Genomic DNA, 18,388 nt, shown 5'->3' with positions numbered 1-18,388 from the left:
GGTCACGGCTGGGGAAGTGATGTTTAAGGGGGGGGGATCTCAAGGTTTGGGGTTGGGGGTGTCAGGGAGCTGATGGCTGGGAAGAGGTTTAGGTGCTGGGGAAGGGGAGGGGGGGGTCATCCCTTTGCCCCCAAGGGGCTGAGGGCATCGGGATGGGAAAGGCCAGGGTTGGGAGCAGCCACATCCCTTTATCCCGGTGTCCTCTCCCCCCACCCCAGACCTGTGCCGGAGCTGCCACCACCTCATTGCTCGCCACGAGTACACCTTCAGCGTGGTGGACGACTACCAGGTACCCCCCGCACCCCGCTTTGTGCCCCCCCCACAGCAATGGGGACACCCCACTGATGGTCCAGGCTCTCCCTGTGCTTCCAGAAGCCATCCGGATGCTTGCGCTGGGCCCGGCTCCCCAGCTCACCTCGTGCTTGCCGGTGGGGCTGTGGGTGCGGGCAGGCATGGCTCTGCCCTCCTCCTCCCTGGCACGTTCCCTGGGCAGCACTGAAGGCTGGAAAACGGGGGGGGAGAGCTGGAAACAGGATCCTGCTGGATCCGATTGCAGTCGGGGATCGGGTGGTGGAGCCGGGTTGGGTTTCCCTGTGGGAGAGCAGAGGAGCTGCAGTGGCAGCCCCCCCCCTCTATCCCATCAGGAATAAACCCCCCTGTGCTCATCCCTCTCTATCCCACCAGGAATACACCCCCCAGTGCTCATCCCTTTGTATCCCACCAGGAATACACCCTCCTGTGCTCATCCCTCTGTATCCCATCAGGAATACACCCCCCAGTGCTCATCCCTCTGTATCCCATCAGGAATACACCCCCTAGTGCTCATCCCTCTGTATCCCACCAGGAATACACCCTCCTGTGCTCATCCCTCTCTATCCCATCAGGAATACACCCCCCGGGTGCTCATCCCTCTGTATCCCATCAGGAATACACCCTCCTGTGCTCATCCCTCTCTATCCCACCAGGAATACACCCCCCTGTGCTCATCCCTCTCTGTCCCACCAGGAATACACCCCCCAGTGCTCATCCCTTTGTATCCCACCAGGAATACACCCTCCTGTGCTCATCCCTCTGTATCCCATCAGGAATACACCCCCCAGTGCTCATCCCTCTGTATCCCATCAGGAATACACCCTCCTGTGCTCATCCCTCTCTATCCCATCAGGAATACACCCCCCGGGTGCTCATCCCTCTGTATCCCATCAGGAATACACCCTCCTGTGCTCATCCCTCTCTATCCCACCAGGAATACACCCCCCTGTGCTCATCCCTCTGCGTCCCACCAGGAATACACCCCCCTGTGCTCATCCCTCTCTATCCCACCAGGAATACACCCCCCTGTGCTCATCCCTCTCTATCCCACCAGGAATACACCCTCCTGTGCTCATCCCTCTGTATCCCACCAGGAATACACCCTCCTGTGCTCATCCCTCTGAGTCCCACCAGGAATACACCCCCCAGTGCTCATCCCTCTCTATCCCACCAGGAATACACCCTCCTGTGCTCATCCCTCTGTGTCCCACCAGGAATACACCCTCCTGTGCTCATCCCTCTGTATCCCACCAGGAATACACCCCCCTGTGCTCATCCCTCTGTGTCCCACCAGGAATACACCCTCCTGTGCTCATCCCTCTGCATCCCACCAGGAATACACCCCCCTGTGCTCATCCCTCTGTATCCCACCAGGAATACACCCTCCTGTGCTCATCCCTCTCTATCCCACCAGGAATACACCCTCCTGTGCTCATCCCTCTGTGTCCCACCAGGAATACACCCTCCTGTGCTCATCCCTCTCTATCCCACCAGGAATACACCCTCCTGTGCTCATCCCTCTGTGTCCCACCAGGAATACACCCTCCTGTGCTCATCCCTCTCTATCCCATCAGGAATACACCCTCCTGTGCTCATCCCTCTCTATCCCACCAGGAATACACCCTCCTGTGCTCATCCCTCTGTATCCCACCAGGAATACACCCTCCTGTGCTCATCCCTCTGTGTCCCACCAGGAATACACCCTCCTGTGCTCATCCCTCTGCATCCCACCAGGAATACACCCTCCTGTGCTCATCCCTCTCTATCCCACCAGGAATACACCCTCCTGTGCTCATCCCTCTCTATCCCACCAGGAATACACCCTCCTGTGCTCATCCCTCTGTGTCCCACCAGGAATACACCATGCTGTGCCTGCTCTGTGGCCGGGCTGAGGACTCCATCAGCATCCTCCCTGATGACCCCAGGCAGATGACTCCTCTCTTTTGAAGCCAGTTTGGATCCCACTCTGAATCCCTGGGTGTCCCAGGACCTCCCTTCCCACTCCCCATCCGCACCAGGAGATCCCTGGCATCGGGATCCCTATGGATAACGTGGTCCTTTACCTGATTCCTCTCCAGCCTGGATGTGGTGGATGCCGGATGCTTCCATGCTCCCATACCCGCATCCCAGCTCCAGGAAGAGGCAGGAGCACCACAACCTGAGCCCCCCTCCATGTGCTGAAGACATGAAGGGGTCCCCAGCTTGTTGTCACCCCACAAAGGGGTCCCAAAGGGTGCTCACCCCACCTCAGGAACCCACATGTGTGGGGCAATAAACATGACGTGTTACAGCCTTCACCCCCATGGGCCCCCCATAGCTGGCTGGGGGGCTTTTCCTTCCTGTGAGGCTATGGGATTCCTTCCCTTTGAGTGGATCCAGCCCTTCCCAGCACCTCAGCACCCATCCTGCTCTCCCAAACCCTGCTGAGAAGCTACTTGGGATCACTGCACCCACCAAGTCCTGTTTCCTTGGGTTGTGTCACCCAATGACACCCCAAAATCCCTCCCTGGGGTGCAGTGGTACCCTTGGCACCCAGTGACACCCCAAAATCCGTCCTTGGGGTGTGATGCTGCCCTTGGCACCCAATGACACCCAGAATCACTCCTTGGGATGCAATGCTGCCCTTGGCACCCAATGACACCCAAAATCACTCCTTGGGGTGCAATGCTGCCCTTGGCCCCCAGTGACACCCAAAATCACTCCTTGGGGTGCAATGCTGCCCTTGGCCCCCAGTGACACCCAAAATCACTCCTTGGGGTGCAATGCTGCCCTTGGCCCCAGTGACACCCAAAATCAGTCCTTGGGATGCAATGCTGCCCTTTGCCCCCAGTGACACCCAAAATCAGTCCTTGGGGTGCGATGCTGCCCTTGGCACCCAATGACACCCAAAATCACTCCTTGGGATGCGATGCTGCCCTTGGCACCCAATGACACCCAAAATCAGTCCTTGGGATGCGATGCTGCCCTTGGCACCCAATGACACCCAAAATCAGTCCTTGGGATGCAATGCTGCCCTTGGCACCCAATGACACCCAAAATCAGTCCTTGGGGTGCAATGCTGCCCTTGGCCCCCAGTGACACCCAAAATCAGTCCCATGGGATGCAATGCTGCCCTTGGCCCCCAATGACACCCAAAATCAGTCCTTGGGGTGCAATGCTGCCCTTGGCACCCAATGACACCCAAAATCAGTCCTGTGGGATGCAATGCTGCCCTTGGCACCCAATGACACCCAAAATCAGTCCTTGGGATGCGATGCTGCCCTTGGCACCCAATGACACCCAAAATCAGTCCTGTGGGATGCAATGCTGCCCTTGGCACCCAATGACACCCAAAATCAGTCCCGTGGGATGCAATGCTGCCCTTGGCACCCAATGACAGCCAAAATCAGTCCCGTGGGATGCAATGCTGCCCTTGGCCCCAATGACACCCAAAATCAGTCCTTGGGGTGCGATGCTGCCCTTTGCCCCCAGTGACACCCAAAATCAGTCCCGTGGGGTGCAATGCTGCCCTTGGCCCCAATGACACCCAAAATCAGTCCTTGGGGTGCAATGCTGCCCTTGGCCCCCAGTGACACCCAAAATCAGTCCTTGGGGTGCAATGCTGCCCTTGGCCCCCAATGACACCCAAAATCAGTCCTTGGGGTGCAATGCCGCCCTTGGCCCCCAGTGACACCCAAAATCAGTCCCATGGGATGCAATGCTGCCCTTGGCCCCCAGTGACACCCAAAATCAGTCCCGTGGGATGCAATGCTGCTCTTGGCCCCAGTGACACCCAAAATCAGTCCATGGGGTGCGATGCTGCCCTTGGCCCCCAATGACACCCAAAATCAGTCCTGTGGGATGCGATGCTGCCCTTGGCCCCAATGACACCCAAAATCAGTCCCTTGGGATGCAATGCTGCCCTTGGCACCCAGTGACACCCAAAATCAGTCCTTGGGGTGCAATGCTGCCCTTGGCCCCAACGACACCCAAAATCACTCCTTGGGATGCAATGTCGCCCTTGGCACCCAGTGACACCCAAAATCAGTCCTTGGGGTGCAATGCTGTCCTTGGCACCCAATGACACCCAAAATCAGTGCTGTGGGATGCAATGCTGCCCTTGGCACCCAATGACACCCAAAATCAGTCCCGTGGGGTGCAATGCTGCCCTTGGCCCCAGTGACACCCAAAATCAGTCCTGTGGGATGCGATGCTGCCCTTGGCCCCAGTGACACCCAAAATCAGTCCTTGGGGTGCGATGCTGCCCTTGGCCCCCAATGACACCCAAAATCAGTCCTGTGGGATGCGATGCTGCCCTTGGCCCCAGTGACACCCAAAATCAGTCCCATGGGATACGATGCTGCCCTTGGCCCCAAAGACACCCAAAATCAGTCCTTGGGGTGCGATGCTGCCCTTGGCCCCAATGACACCCAAAATCAGTCCTGTGGGATGCAATGCTGCCCTTGGCACCCAATGACACCCAAAATCACTCCTTGGGGTGCGATGCTGCCCTTGGCCCCCCATGACCCCCTAGGGAGCCGGGCACCGCTCCATCCACCACCCCATCCAGCATGCAGGTGCTTTTCCCCCCGCTCCCCCTTACCCCAGCCCCACCACACCAGGCACACTTTGGGGTTCGCTCCCTCCTCCTTTATTGCCCCCCACAGCCCCACGGTGCCTCCCGCTCTCTGCCCCCATCCAGCCCCCTCCCCGCGGCCGTTTCGGAGGGGACCGTCACCCTGCGGAGAGCCGGGAGCGTGCCGGGGACCGCGGCGCCTGGGCCCCGGCTCCTACTTGGCCAGCTTGAGGAGGCGCTGGATGTCGGGTTCCAGCTGCGCCGTGGCCGTGCGGGGGCTGTAGCGCCGGAACGGTTCCCCCTCGGGGCCCACCAGGAACTTCTCGAAGTTCCAGGAGACGTCGGAGCGCCGCACGGGGCTCCAGGCCAAGAAGCGCGGCTCCACCATGAGGGTCCCCGCTTCGTCGGCCGGCGCGGGGAGATGGAGCTTCAGGTAGGCGAAGACCGGGTGCGTGTCGGCGCCGTTCACCTGGCACTTCTGGAACAGGGTGAAGTTGGGCTCGAAGCCGCCGCCCGGCCGCACGTGCTTCAGGATGCTGAGGATCTCCTCGTTGGTGCCGTTCTCCTGGAAGCAGGAACCCCCCCATCGAGGACAACGCTCACCGATGGGTTGGGGATGCTCCAGCAGCACCGCGCTGAGCTTCGCGCTCCCGTCCCGCCCGCTGCTCTTACCTGGCAGCCGAACTGGTTGCAGGGGAAGCCCAGCACCACCAGCCGCCGCGGGTAGCGGGCCTGCAGCTGGTTGAGCTGGGTGTAATCCCGCACCGTGGAGCCTCAGAGCGAAGCCACGTTCTCGATGAGCACCACGCGGCCCCGGAACACGTTGAAATCCACCCTCTCCCCTTGCAAGGAGGTGGCGCTCAGGTCGTAGAAGGACTTGGCGATGGGGATGCTCATGGCTGCGGGGTGCTGCTGCCTCGCCTTGCCCCCCGCGCCCGCCAGCAGCCTTAAGGGCTTCGTGGGGCCCCACGTGATGGGCTGGAAGCCGGAGCCGTGCCGCTGGAAACCGGAGCCGTCCGCCCTGGCGCGGGCAGGGAGCGGTGGCGCGGGGCCAGGGCCGCGGATGCTCCAACCCAGCTCAATAATTGATGGCGCGGATGCTGTTCCCTGTGCCCGGGGGGGGGGCTCGGACCCACATGGGGTGGGGAATGGGGGGCGCGGTGTGGATCCCACCTTGAGGCTGCCTTGGCATCGCCTGCGGGCTGCCGGTGTTCGCCGTCCCGGTGCCTGCTGCCTGCCCACCAGCGCTGGTGCCCACTGGTCCCAGGGCCGGTGTTCACCCTGGCATCCATCTGCTTTGGGCCCAGCATCTTCCCGGTGCCCATCCATGCCAATGCCCACCCAGCCCAGTGCCTATCACCAGCTCAGTGCCCACCAGGATCCCAATGCCCATCCATGCCAATGCCCACCACCATCCAATGCCAATCATCATCCTGCTGCCCACCCAGCCCAGTGCCCATCACCAGCCCAGTGCCCATCCATGCCAATGCTCACCAGGATCCTGGTGCCCATCACCATCCCAGTGCCAGCTGCCATCCCAGTGCCCATCCATGCCAATGCCCACTAGCATCCCAGTATCCATCACCATCCCAGTGCCCATTCATTCTGATGCCCACCAGGATCCTGGTACCCATCATCATCCCAGTGTCAGCTGCCATCCCAGTACCCATCCATTCCGATGCCCACCAGGATCCTGGTACCCATTACCATCCCAGTGCCCATCCATGCCAATGCCCACCAGCATCACAATACCCATCACCATCCCAGTGCCCACCCATGCCAATGCCCATCAGGATCTGGTACCCATCACCATCCCAGTACCCATCCATGCCAATGCCCGCCAGCATCTCAATACCCATCACCATCCCAATACCCATCACCATCCCAGTGCCCATTCATTCTGATGCCCACCAGGATCCTGGTACCCATCATCATCCCAGTGCCCATCCATGTCAATGCCCACCAGCATCCCAATACACATCACCATCCCAGTGCCCATCCATGCCAATGCCCATCAGGATCTGGTACCCATCACCATCCCAGTACCCATCCATGCCAATGCCCATCAGGATCTGGTACCCATCACCATCCCAGTACCCATCCATGCCGATGCCCACCAGGATCCAATGCCAACCATCATCCTGCTGCCAACCCTTCCCAGTGCCCATCACCGAGCTGTCTGACAACGACATCCCTGTCCATGCCAGGGCCAGCTCATGCATCCCTCTGGGGATGCTCCCACAGCTGGGGCTGAGCTGGCAGTGGTGATGGGCACAGCACCCATAGACCCAGCACCCCGTGGGCACAGTACCTCATAGACCCAGCACCCCATAGACATAGCACCCCATGGGCACAGTACCTCATGGACCCAGCACCCCATAGACACAGCACCCCATGGGCACAGCAACCCATGGGCACAGCACCCCATGGACACAGCACCTCATGGACACAGCACCCCATAGACACAGCACCCCATAGACATAGCACCCCATGGACACAGTACCTCATGGACACAGCACCCCATGGGCACAGCACCCATAGACCCAGCACCCCATGGACACAGTACCTCATGGACCCAGCACCCCATAGACACAGCACCCCATGGGCACAGCACCCCATGGGCACAGCACCCCATAGACCCAGCACCCCTAGACCCAGCACCCCATAGACATAGCACCCCATGGACCCAGCAACCCACATCCCCATCCCCTGGCCTGGAAAGAGGACACCAGCCCCGGCACAGCCTCAATTATTGATACCCGCTCAAGTTGCCGTGCCCTGGCCCTGCCCCATGCCCGGTGCCGGGGGCTCCAATGGGGCACAGCCACCCATAGACCCCCCCCCCCCCCCCACCTCCCCGGGCCCCATGGAGCACCCCCAGCAGCACCGAGCCCCGGCCACCTCCAGCATCACCTTTATTGTACGTGTAAAACGGGGGGGGGGGGTGTCCATGGGCATGGGGGGGGGGGGCACCAGCACCCATCGCGCCCCCCCCCCCCCTCCATGGGTGCTGCGTGGGCTCACCCCATCTGTCCCCATCACCCCCCTCCATGGGGCTGCCCCATCCCGCACCCCCCAGCACAGCCCAGGGATGGGGGGGAATCCAAAGAGGGGTCCATGGGGGGGGGGGGGGTGTCCATGCTTCAACACCAGCAGGTTTTGGGGGTGTCCTCGCTGCACAGGGGCTGCTGCTCGGCCTCCTCCAAGCGGGCCAAGGGGGGGGTGCGGGGGGGGGCCCGCAGCCCCTCCAGCTCCTTGCGGTGCGCCTGCAGCACCAGCTCCGTCAGCCGCGTGAAGGACTGCGAACGGGGGGTGAGAATGGGGGACCCCCCGAACCCCCTTTTATTGACCCCCCTGACCCCCATTTATTGACCCCCCGAACCCCCTTTTATTGACCCCCCCTGAACCCCCTTTTATTGACCCCCCTTTTATTGACCCCCGACCATCCTTTTATTGACCCCCCTTTTATTGGCCCCCCGACCATCCTTTTATTGACCCCCCTGACCCCCTTTTATTGACCCCCCGACCATCCTTTTATTGACCCTCCTGAACCCCCTTTTATTGACCTCCCCTTAAGCCCCTTTTATTGACCCCCCTGACCCCCTTTTATTGACCTCCCCTTAAGCCCCTTTTATTGACCCCCTCTGACCCCCCTTTTATTGCCCCCCCGAACCCCCTTTTATTGACCCCCTCTGACCCCCCTTTTATTGACCCCCTGAACCCCCTTTTATTGACCCTCCTGAATCCCCTCTTATTGCCCCCCGAGCCCCCTTTTATTGTCCCCCTGAACCCCCTTTTATTGAGCCCCCCTTTATTGACCCCCCTGAACCCCCTTTTATTGACCCCCCCGAACCCCCTTTTATTGACCCCCCGACCCCCTTTTATTGACCCCCTGAACCCCCTTTTATTGACCCCCCTTTTATTGACCCCCCCGAACCCCCTTTTATTGACCCCCCTGAACCCCCTTTTATTGACCCCCCTTTTATTGACCCCCCGACCATCCTTTTATTGACCCTCCTGAACCCCCTTTTATTGACCTCCCCTTAAGCCCCTTTTATTGACCCCCCTGAGCCCCCTTTATATTGACCCCCCTGAACCCCCTTTATATTGACCCCCCGAGCCCTCTTTATTGACCCCCGACCCCCCTTTATTGACCCTCCTGAACCCCCTTTTATTGACCCCCTCTGACCCCCCTTTTATTGACCACCCGAACCCCATTTTATTGACCCTCCTGAACCCCCTCTTATTGCCCCCCCGAGCCCCCTTTTATTGTCCCCCTGACACCCCTTTTATTGACCCCCCTGACCCCCCTTTTATTGACCCCCTCTGACCCCCCTCCTATTGCCCCCCCTAACCCCCTTTTATTGCCCCCCCCAATACCTCCTTGATGTTGAGGTTGCTGCAGGCGCTGGTCTCATAGAAATCCATCCCATACTCCCTGGCCAGCTGCAGGCGAGGGGTTGGGGGGGCACCAGCACCCCCAATGTGTGCCCCCCCCCGTCCCCTCCCCCCCCCCCCCAGGGCACATGAAGGGGCTGTGCTGGCTATGGGGTGGGGGGGGCTGCAATAGGGGCACCCAGTGGGGCTGGGTGATGGGAGCAAGGGCGACTCGGGGGGGGTCTGGGTGCATTGGGGGTACAGGGGCTATGTTGGGGTGCAGGGGGGTGGTTGGGGTTATGGGGGGGGACACACAGGGACATGTAAGAGCGGTCCTGGGGGTGCGCAGGCACTGGGGGGGGGGGCTTGAGTATGATGGGGGGGGCTGATAACGCTGGAGAGGGGGGAATGGACACAAATAGGGGTGCAGGAGGGTTATTGGGGTCCCTATGGAGTACGGGGGGGCTCATGGGGGGCTCTGTCTATATGGGGGTGCAGGGGGGGGATTTGGGGTCACACTTGGGGGGGGGTCCCTGGTCATGCTGTTGGGGGGGTATGGACACACATAGGGCTGCAGGAGGGCTGCTGGGGTCCCTATGGGGTACGGGGGGGCCATGGGGGGCTCTGTCCATGTCGGGGTGCAGGGGGGGGATTTGGGGTCACTCTGGGGGGGGGCAATGAGGGGGTTCCTGGTCATGCTGTTGGGGGGGGTATGGACACACATAGGGCTGCAGGAGGGCTGCTGGGGTCCCTATGGGGTACAGGGGGGCCCATGGGGGGCTCTGTCTATATCGGGGTGCAGGGGGGAGGATTTGGGGTCACACTGGGGGGGGTCCCTGGTCATGCTGTTGGGGGGGTATGGACACACATAGGGCTGCTGGGGTCCTTATGGGGTACAGGGGGGCTCTGTCCATGTCGGGGTGCAGGGGGGAGGATTTGGGGTCACACTTGGGGGGGGTCCCTGGTCATGCTGTTGGGGGGGTATGAACACACATAGGGCTGCAGGCAGGCTGCTGGGGTCCCTATGGGGTACAGGGGGGCTCATAGGGGGCTCTGTCCATGTCGGGGTGCAGGGGGGAGGATTTGGGGCCACACTTGGGGGGGTCCCTGGTCATGCTGTTGGGGGGGGTATGGACACACATAGGGCTGCAGGCGGGCTGCTGGGGTCCCTATGGGGTACAGGGGGGCTCATAGGGGGCTCTGTCCATGTCGGGGTGCAGGGGGGAGGATTTGGGGTCACACTGGGGGGGGTCCCTGGTCATGCTGTTGGGGGGGTATGGACACACATAGGGCTGCAGGAGGGCTGCTGGGGTCCCTGTGGATGCAGGGGGACTCCGTCCATGCCGGGGTGCAGGGGGGGGGGGGGGGCACCCCACAGCCCCCGCTCACCTGCAGCCCTTGCTCTTTGGCCACTTGCCTCTTGTGCTCCTCGTCCGCCTTGTTCCCAATGAGGATCTTCTGGACACCATCGGGGGCGTACTGATGGGGTGGGGTAGGGGGGGAGCAACGTGAGAACCCCCCCATTCCATCGAGGAGAACCCCCCCCCTTCCGCCCCAGACCTCATCCACGTCGCTGGCCCACTTCACAATGTGCTGGTAGGAGCGCTCGCTGCTGATGTCGTACACCAGGAAGATGCCCTATGGAATATGGGGTTTGGGGGGGGATGGATGTGGCCATTTAACCCCCCCCCCCCCGTGCCTCAGTTTCCCCTCTCCTCTGTCCCCCCCCATCCCCTTGCCCGTACCTGTGCCCGCCGGTAGTACTGCTTGGTGATGGTCTGGTACCGCTCCTGCCCTGCCGTGTCCCTGCACCGGGGCCGAGGGCTCAGCACCCATGGCCTGAGCCGTGCCCGGTCCTCAGCCCCCCCCCCCCATCCCCGTTTTGAGGGGGTAGGACCCGGGTTCACCCCCCCCGGCACTCACCAGATCTGGATCCGCACCTTGATGCCGTCCACCTCGATGGTCTTCATCTTGAAGTCAACGCCTGCGATGGGGGGGGGGGGGTTATGGGGGTCTCTTGGGGTCCCCCCCCGAACACACACCGGGGGTACCGGCACCGGGGCCCCCTGCCCTGCTCCTCCCACCCCGTCCCGGTCCCTCTCCAGGCCCCGTTGTGAAGCCAAACCGGGTCCCGGGGCTCCCCCGTACCCACACCCGGCACCAGCCCCCGGGGATGCTCCCGGTTCCCGGCTCCCCGGTGCTGCAGCCCCCCGGGTGTTTCCGTTCCAGGTGCCCCCATCTCCGCCTTCCCCGGTGCTGCGGCTCCCCAGCGCTCCCGGTGCCCGCGGTTCCCCGATGCTTCCTCCCCTGCATCCCCCGCTGTGTTCCCGGGACATCCCCGGTGCCCACGGCTTTCCCGTTTCCCCGCTGCTCCCGGTGCCCACCGCCCCCCGGTGCCAGCGGTTTCCCGTTCCCCGGTGCCTTGGATCCCCGTTGCTCCCGGTTCCCAGGCCCGCAGCTCCCCCGGTGTCCCCCGTTCCCCGGTGCCTCTGCTCCCCGTCGCTCCCGGTTCCCCAGGCCCGCAGCTCTCCCGGTGTCCCCGCTTCCCTGGTGCCTTGGCTCCCCGTCGCTCCCGGTTTCCCGATGCTCCTGGTTCCCCGGTGTCCCCGGTCCCCCGTTCCCCGGTGCTTTGTCTCCCCCGTCGCCCAGTGCTCCCGGTTCCCCCTTTCCCTTGTCTCCCCAGAGCTCCTGGCTCCCCGGTTCCCCGTTCCCTAGCGCCGCTTCTCTTCCACCTCTCCCGGTTCCCCGGTGCCGCTGCTTCCCGGGTGCTCCGCTTCCCCGTTCCCCGGTGCCTTGTCCCCCGGGTTCCCCATCTCCCCGGTGCTCAGGGCTCCCCGCTTCCCCCGTTCCGTGGCTCCCGCGTCCCCGGTGCGGCCGGTACCGATGGTGGAGATGTGCGCGGGGTGGAACTGGTTGTCGGTGAAGCGGCAGAGCAGGCAGGTCTTGCCCACGCCCGAGTCTCCCAGCAGCAGCAGCCGGAACAACACGTCGTACTGCTTGGCCATGGCCGCCCGGGCCGCACCGGGGCCGCCGCCGCCGGTAACCGGGGCCGGGAGCGCTGCGCCGCCGCCACCGCCACCGCGCCGGGCTGGCACCGGGGCGGGGCGAGGGCTGGGGGCGGGTGCAAGAGGGGATGTGGGGGGAGACACCGGGGATGGAGCGGGGATGGAACGGGGAAGGACAGAGGGATGCAGGGATGGAGCGGGGATGGAGCGGGGATGGAACGGGGGATGCAGGGATGGAGCGGGGATGGACCGAGGGATGCAGGGATGGAACGGGGATGGACCGAGGGATGCAGGGATGGAACGGGGATGGAGCGGGGATGGAACGGGGGATGCAGGGATGGAGCGGGGATGGAGCGGGGATGTAGCGAGGATGGACCGAGAGACGTAGGGATGGAGCGGGGATGGAGCGGGGATGGAACGGGGATGGAACAGGGATGGACCGAGAGATTCAGGGATGGAGCGGGGATGGAACGGGGGATGCAGGGAAGGAGCGGGGATGGAACGGGGGATGGAACGGGGATGGACCGAGGGATGCAGGGAAGGAGCGGGGATGGAACGGGGATGGACCGAGGGATGCAGGGATGGAACGGGGATGGAGCGGGGATGGAACGGGGAATGCAGGGAAGGAGCGGGGATGGAACGGGGATGGAGCGAGGATGGACCGAGAGACGTAGGGATGGAGCGGGGATGGAGCGGGGATGGAACGGGGATGGAACAGGGATGGACCGAGAGATTCAGGGATGGAGCGGGGATGGAACGGGGATGGACCGAGGGATGCAGGGATGGAACGGGGATGGAGCGGGGATGGAACGGGGAATGCAGGGATGGAGCGGGGATGGAGCGGGGGATGCAGGGATGGAGCGGGGGATGGAGAGGGGATGGAGCGGGGGATGCAGGGATGGAGCGGGGGATGGAGTGGGGATGGAGCAGGGGATGCAGGGATGGAGCGGGGATGGAGCAGGGGATGCAGGGATGGAGCGGGGATGGAGCAGGGGATGCAGGGATGGAGCCGGGATGGAGCAGGGGATGCAGGGATGGAGCCGGGATGGAGCAGGGGATGCAGGGATGGAGCGGGGATGGAGCAGGGGATGCAGGGATGGAGCCGGGATGGAGCAGGGGATGCAGGGATGGAGCGGGGATGGACCGAGGGATGCAGGGGATGGAGCGGGGGGATGCAGGTGATGGAGCGGGGATGGACCGAGGGATGCAGGGGATGGAGCGGAGGATGCAGGGGATGAAGCAGGAATAGACCGCGGGAAAACCGGGGGATGCAGGGGAGGGAGGACCAGGGATGCACCGGGGGAATGGGGAGTGACACTGGGGAGGGACCGGCGGATGTAGAAGAGAAAGCACCGGGGATGGTGTGGGGAATGATGGGGCGAGACAGCGGGAATGGACCGGGGGAACCCTGGGAATGGAGTGGGGAATGATGGGGGGAAAGCACCGGGGATGGACCGGGGAACGCTTTGGAGAACAGGGGGAGCGATACCGGGGGTGGACCGGGGGAACACCGGGGGACGGACCAGCGGGAGAACCGGGGGATGCTGGGGAGGGAGCACCGGGGATGCACCGTGGGTGCCACCCACGGGAGGATGCTGTGGGAAGCGAGGTGGGAAAACCGGGGGATCCAGGGGACACCGGGGATGCACCTGGAGATGCTTTGGGAAACGGAGGGGAGCGACAGGGGGGATGGACCGGGGGATACAGGGGATGGTCTGGGGTACGGGGAGGGGGATACCGGGGATGCACCGCGAGAGCACCGGGAATACCGGGGGATGCAGGGGGAAGAACATGGGGAGGGGACGGGGGATACACCGGGAGGGACACCGGGAATGGTCTGGGACAGCGGGTACCGGGGATGGACCGGGATGCAGGGGAGGGAGCACCAGGGATGCTCCAGGCACACGGGGGATGCGCAGGGGGGCAGGAGGGGACGCACCGGGAGATGCAGGAAGGTACCGGGGATGCTGTGGGGCACGGGGGGGGGGGGGGGGGGGAGAATCGGGGGGTGCAAGGGGGAATGTGGGGAGGGGCCACTCGGGGACCCCCCAGGACCCCCCTGTCCTGGGTTCAGCACCCAGGGAGCAAGGGGAGACAGAGGGGAAGGGCCGGGGGTGCAGCGGGAACAGGGGGTGACCCACGGGGCTGCACCGGGGAGACCCGCGGAGGGACCGGGGGGGGTGCTGGGTGCAGGATGGGTGATGGGTGCAGTGATGGGTGTTGGGTGCAGTGATGGGTGCTGGGTGCAGTGATGGGTGTTGGGTGCAGTGATGGGTGCTGGGTGCAGTGATGGGTGCTGGGTGCAGTGATGGGTGTTGGGTGCAGTGATGGGGGTTGGGTGCAGGATGGGTGCTGGGTGCAGTGATGGGTGCTGGGTGCAGTGATGGGTGTTGGGTGCAGTGATGGGGGTTGGGTGCAGGATGGGTGCTGGGTGCAGTGATGGGTGCTGGGTGCAGGATGGGTGTTGGGTGCAGTGATGGGTGCTGGGTGCAGGATGGGTGTTGGGTGCAGTGATGGGTGCTGGGTGCAGTGATGGGTGTTGGGTGCAGTGATGGGTGTTGGGTGCAGGATGGGTGCTGAGTGCAGTGATGGGTGTTGGGTGCAGGATGTGTGCTGGTTCATGATGAGTGTTGGGTACAGGATGGATGTTGGGTGCATGATGGGTGCTGAGTGCATGATGGGTGGTGGGTATAGGATGGGTGCTGGGTGCAGTGATGGGTGCAACGATGGGTGCAGCATTGGATGTTGGGTGCAGTTTTGGGTCCTGGGTGCAGTCATGGGTGCAGTATGGGATGTTGGGTACAGTGCTGGGTGCTGGACGCAGGTTGGGTGCAGTGTTGGTTGCTGGGTGAAGTAATAGGTTCTGGGTACTGGGGTGCAGTGATGGGTGCTGGGTGCAGTGATGGGTGCTGGGTACTGGGGTACAGTGATGGGTGCTGGGTACTGGGGTGAAGTGCTGGGTGCTGGGGTGCAGTGCTGGGTGCTGGGGTGCAGTGTTGGGTAGTGGGTGCAGTGATGGGTGCTGGGTGCTGGGTACTGGGGTGCAGTGCTGGGTACTGGGGTGCAGTGCTGGGTGCTGGATGCAGTGCTGGGTGCTGGATGCAGTGCTGGGTGCTGGATGCTGTGCTGGGTGCTGGATGTAGTACTGGGGTGTAGTGCTGGGTACTGGGGTGTAGTGCTGGGTGCAGGTTGGGTGCCAGTGACACACCAGCCTGTTGCTGGTGGGTGCTGGCACCCAAGCGCTGCTCATTAAAGGTTATGGATTCCCCCTCTGTGTGTGCACACGGATTTCCTATCCTGTGTATTCCCGACATTGGGAATGGGCTCCTCGGGATAAACGCCCTGCTCCCTGATCCCGTCTTTGCGTGTCCCAACACGGCTGAGGATGCTCTGGGTGCGCTGGAGCCATCAGGGATGAACGGCAGGGACGGAATTCCCTCCTTCCGCACCCAGGAGCGCGGGAGATTCCTGTTGGGAATGGCCCTGGAGCAGGGCTGAGGGGGGGCTCCTGAACGGGAGACCTGAGGGCAGCTCCAGAGCCTGAAGGGGCTGCAGGGAACATGGAGAGGGGCTTTGGGATATAGGGAAATAGGGATATAGGGATATAAGGGATATAGGGATAGAGGAATATAAGGGATATAGGGATATAATGGATATAGGGATATAGGGATATAGGGATATAGGGATAGAGGGATATAAGGGATATAGGGATATAAGGGATATAGGGATATAATGGATATAGGGATATAGGGATAGAGGGATATAAGGGATATAGGGATATAGGGATATAACGGATATAGGGATAGAGGGATATAGGGATGTAGGGATATAAGGGATATAAGGGATATAGGGATATAAGGGATATAGGGATATAGGTATATAGGGTATAGGGATATAATGGATATAGGGATATAAAGGATATAAAGGATATAAGGGATATAAGGGATATAAGGGATATAGGGATGCAGGGTTGCAGAGATGGATGCAGGGATGGATACAGGGATGGATGCAGGGATGGATGCAGGGATGGATGTGGGGTTGGGTACAGGGATGGATGCAGGGATGGATGCAGGGATGGATGCGGGGATAGATGCGGGGATGGATGCAGGGATGGATGCAGGGATGAAGGGAGGGATGGATGCAGGGATGGATGCAGGGATGGATGCAGGGTTGGGTACAGGGATTGATGCAGGGTTGGGTACAGGGATGGGTACAGGGATGGATGCAGGGATGGGTACAGGGATGGATGCAGGGATGGATGCAGGGATGGGTACAGGGATGGATGCAGGGATGGGTACAGGGATGGGTACAGGGATGGGTACAGGGATGGTTACAGGGATGGGTACAGGGATGGATGCAGGGATGGATGCAGGGTTGGGTACAGGGATGGATGCAGGGATGGGTACAGGGATGGGTACAGGGATGGATGCAGGGATGGGTACAGGGATGGATGCAGGGATGGGTACAGGGATGGGTACAGGGATGGATGCAGGGATGGATGCAGGGATGGGTACAGGGATGGATGCAGGGATGGGTACAGGGATGGATGCAGGGATGGATGCAGGGTTGGGTACAGGGATGGATGCAGGGATGGGTACAGGGATGGGTACAGGGATGGGTACAGGGATGGTTACAGGGATGGGTACAGGGATGGATGCAGGGATGGATGCAGGGTTGGGTACAGGGATGGATGCAGGGATGGGTACAGGGATGGGTACAGGGATGGATGCAGGGATGGGTACAGGGATGGATGCAGGGATGGGTACAGGGATGGGTACAGGGATGGATGCAGGGATGGATGCAGGGATGGGTACAGGGATGGGTACAGGGATGGATGCAGGGATGGGTACAGGGATGGATGCAGGGATGGGTACAGGGATGGATGCAGGGATGGATGCAGGGTTGGGTACAGGGATGGATGCAGGGATGGGTACAGGGATGGGTACAGGGATGGGTACAGGGATGGGTACAGGGATGGATGCAGGGATGGATGCAGGGTTGGGTACAGGGATGGATGCAGGGATGGATGCAGGGTTGGGTACAGGGATGGATGCAGGGATGGGTACAGGGATGGGTACAGGGATGGGTACAGGGATGGGTACAGGGATGGATGCAGGGATGGATGCAGGGTTGGGTACAGGGATGGGTACAGGGATGGGTACAGGGATGGATGCAGGGATGGGTACAGGGATGGGTACAGGGATGGATGCAGGGATGGATGCAGGGATGGGTACAGGGATGGGTACAGGGATGGGTACAGGGATGGGTACAGGGATGGATGCAGGGATGGGTACAGGGATGGGTACAGGGATGGATGCAGGGATGGATGCAGGGATGGATGCAGGGATGGGTACAGGGGTGGATGCAGGGATGGGTACAGGGATGGATGCAGGGATGGGTACAGGGATGGGTACAGGGATGGATGCAGGGATGGGTACAGGGATGGATGCAGGGATGGATGCAGGGATGGATGCAGGGATGGGTACAGGGATGGATGCAGGGATGGGTACAGGGATGGATGCAGGGATGGATGCAGGGATGGATGCAGGGATGGATACAGGGATGGATGCAGGGATGGATGCAGGGATGGGTGCAGGGATGGATGCAGGCTTGGGTACAGGGATGGGTACAGGGATGGGTACAGGGATGGATGCAGGGATGGATGCAGGGATGGGTACAGGGATGGATGCGGGGCTGGATGCAGGGATGGGTACAGGGATGGGTACAGGGATGGATGCAGGGATGGGTACAGGGATGGGTACAGGGATGGGTACAGGGATGGATGCAGGGATGGATGCAGGGTTGGGTACAGGGATGGGTACAGGGATGGGTACAGGGATGGATGCAGGGATGGGTACAGGGATGGGTACAGGGATGGATGCAGGGATGGATGCAGGGATGGGTACAGGGATGGGTACAGGGATGGGTACAGGGATGGATGCAGGGATGGGTACAGGGATGGGTACAGGGATGGGTACAGGGATGGGTACAGGGATGGATGCAGGGATGGGTACAGGGATGGGTACAGGGATGGATGCAGGGATGGATGCAGGGTTGGGTACAGGGATGGGTACAGGGATGGATGCGGGGCTGGATGCAGGGATGGGTACAGGGATGGGTACAGGGATGGGTACAGGGA

General features: G+C 61.9%; 3 protein-coding genes across 3 annotated transcripts; 1 reads left to right on the top strand and 2 right to left on the bottom strand.

The window, feature by feature from the left end:
* Positions 1 to 143: 143 nt before the first annotated feature.
* Positions 144 to 2,379, top strand: CHURC1 (churchill domain containing 1; the record flags this gene model as incomplete). Its single annotated transcript, XM_062632584.1, has 2 exons — positions 144 to 289; positions 2,167 to 2,379. Coding segments are annotated over 2 exons (239 nt in total), but the record flags the coding sequence as incomplete, so codon positions are not given.
* A 2,694-nt stretch (positions 2,380 to 5,073) lies between these two features.
* Positions 5,074 to 5,819, bottom strand: GPX2 (glutathione peroxidase 2). Its single transcript, XM_062632571.1, has 2 exons — positions 5,540 to 5,819; positions 5,074 to 5,432 (listed from the first exon to the last, which is right to left on the bottom strand). The coding sequence occupies exons 1-2, from the start codon at positions 5,762 to 5,764 to the stop codon at positions 5,082 to 5,084; spliced, it is 576 nt and encodes a 191-aa protein (XP_062488555.1). The 5' UTR covers positions 5,765 to 5,819; the 3' UTR covers positions 5,074 to 5,081.
* Positions 5,820 to 7,944: 2,125 nt separating this feature from the next.
* Positions 7,945 to 12,343, bottom strand: RAB15 (RAB15, member RAS oncogene family). The gene is made up of 7 exons (XM_062632557.1): positions 12,126 to 12,343; positions 11,168 to 11,228; positions 10,990 to 11,050; positions 10,805 to 10,882; positions 10,634 to 10,723; positions 9,248 to 9,313; positions 7,945 to 8,166 (listed from the first exon to the last, which is right to left on the bottom strand). The coding sequence occupies exons 1-7, from the start codon at positions 12,247 to 12,249 to the stop codon at positions 8,011 to 8,013; spliced, it is 636 nt and encodes a 211-aa protein (XP_062488541.1). The 5' UTR covers positions 12,250 to 12,343; the 3' UTR covers positions 7,945 to 8,010.
* Positions 12,344 to 18,388: the final 6,045 nt, after the last annotated feature.

This window comes from Pezoporus occidentalis, unplaced genomic scaffold (genome assembly GCF_034315485.1).
Source record: "Pezoporus occidentalis ecotype Australia unplaced genomic scaffold, CSIRO_AGI_Poc_V1 ctg1108, whole genome shotgun sequence".
NCBI classification, from domain to species: Eukaryota; Metazoa; Chordata; class Aves; order Psittaciformes; family Psittacidae; genus Pezoporus; species Pezoporus occidentalis.
This window is presented reverse-complemented; position numbering and strand designations above follow the sequence as displayed.

What these genes read in the sequence shown, in the direction of transcription:
- RAB15 (XM_062632557.1), bottom strand. Translation starts at nt 12,249, where the DNA reads ATGGCCAAGCAGTACGACGTGTTGTTCCGGCTGCTGCTGCTGGGAGAC. An exon ending in AAGGTGCGGATCCAGATCTG is followed by an intron (nt 11,051 to 11,167) that starts GTGAGTGCCGGG and finishes GCCCCGGTGCAG; the next exon opens with GGACACGGCAGGGCAGGAGC. An exon ending in GCAACCTCAACATCAAGGAG is followed by an intron (nt 8,167 to 9,247) that starts GTATTGGGGGGG and finishes CCCCGTTCGCAG; the next exon opens with TCCTTCACGCGGCTGACGGA.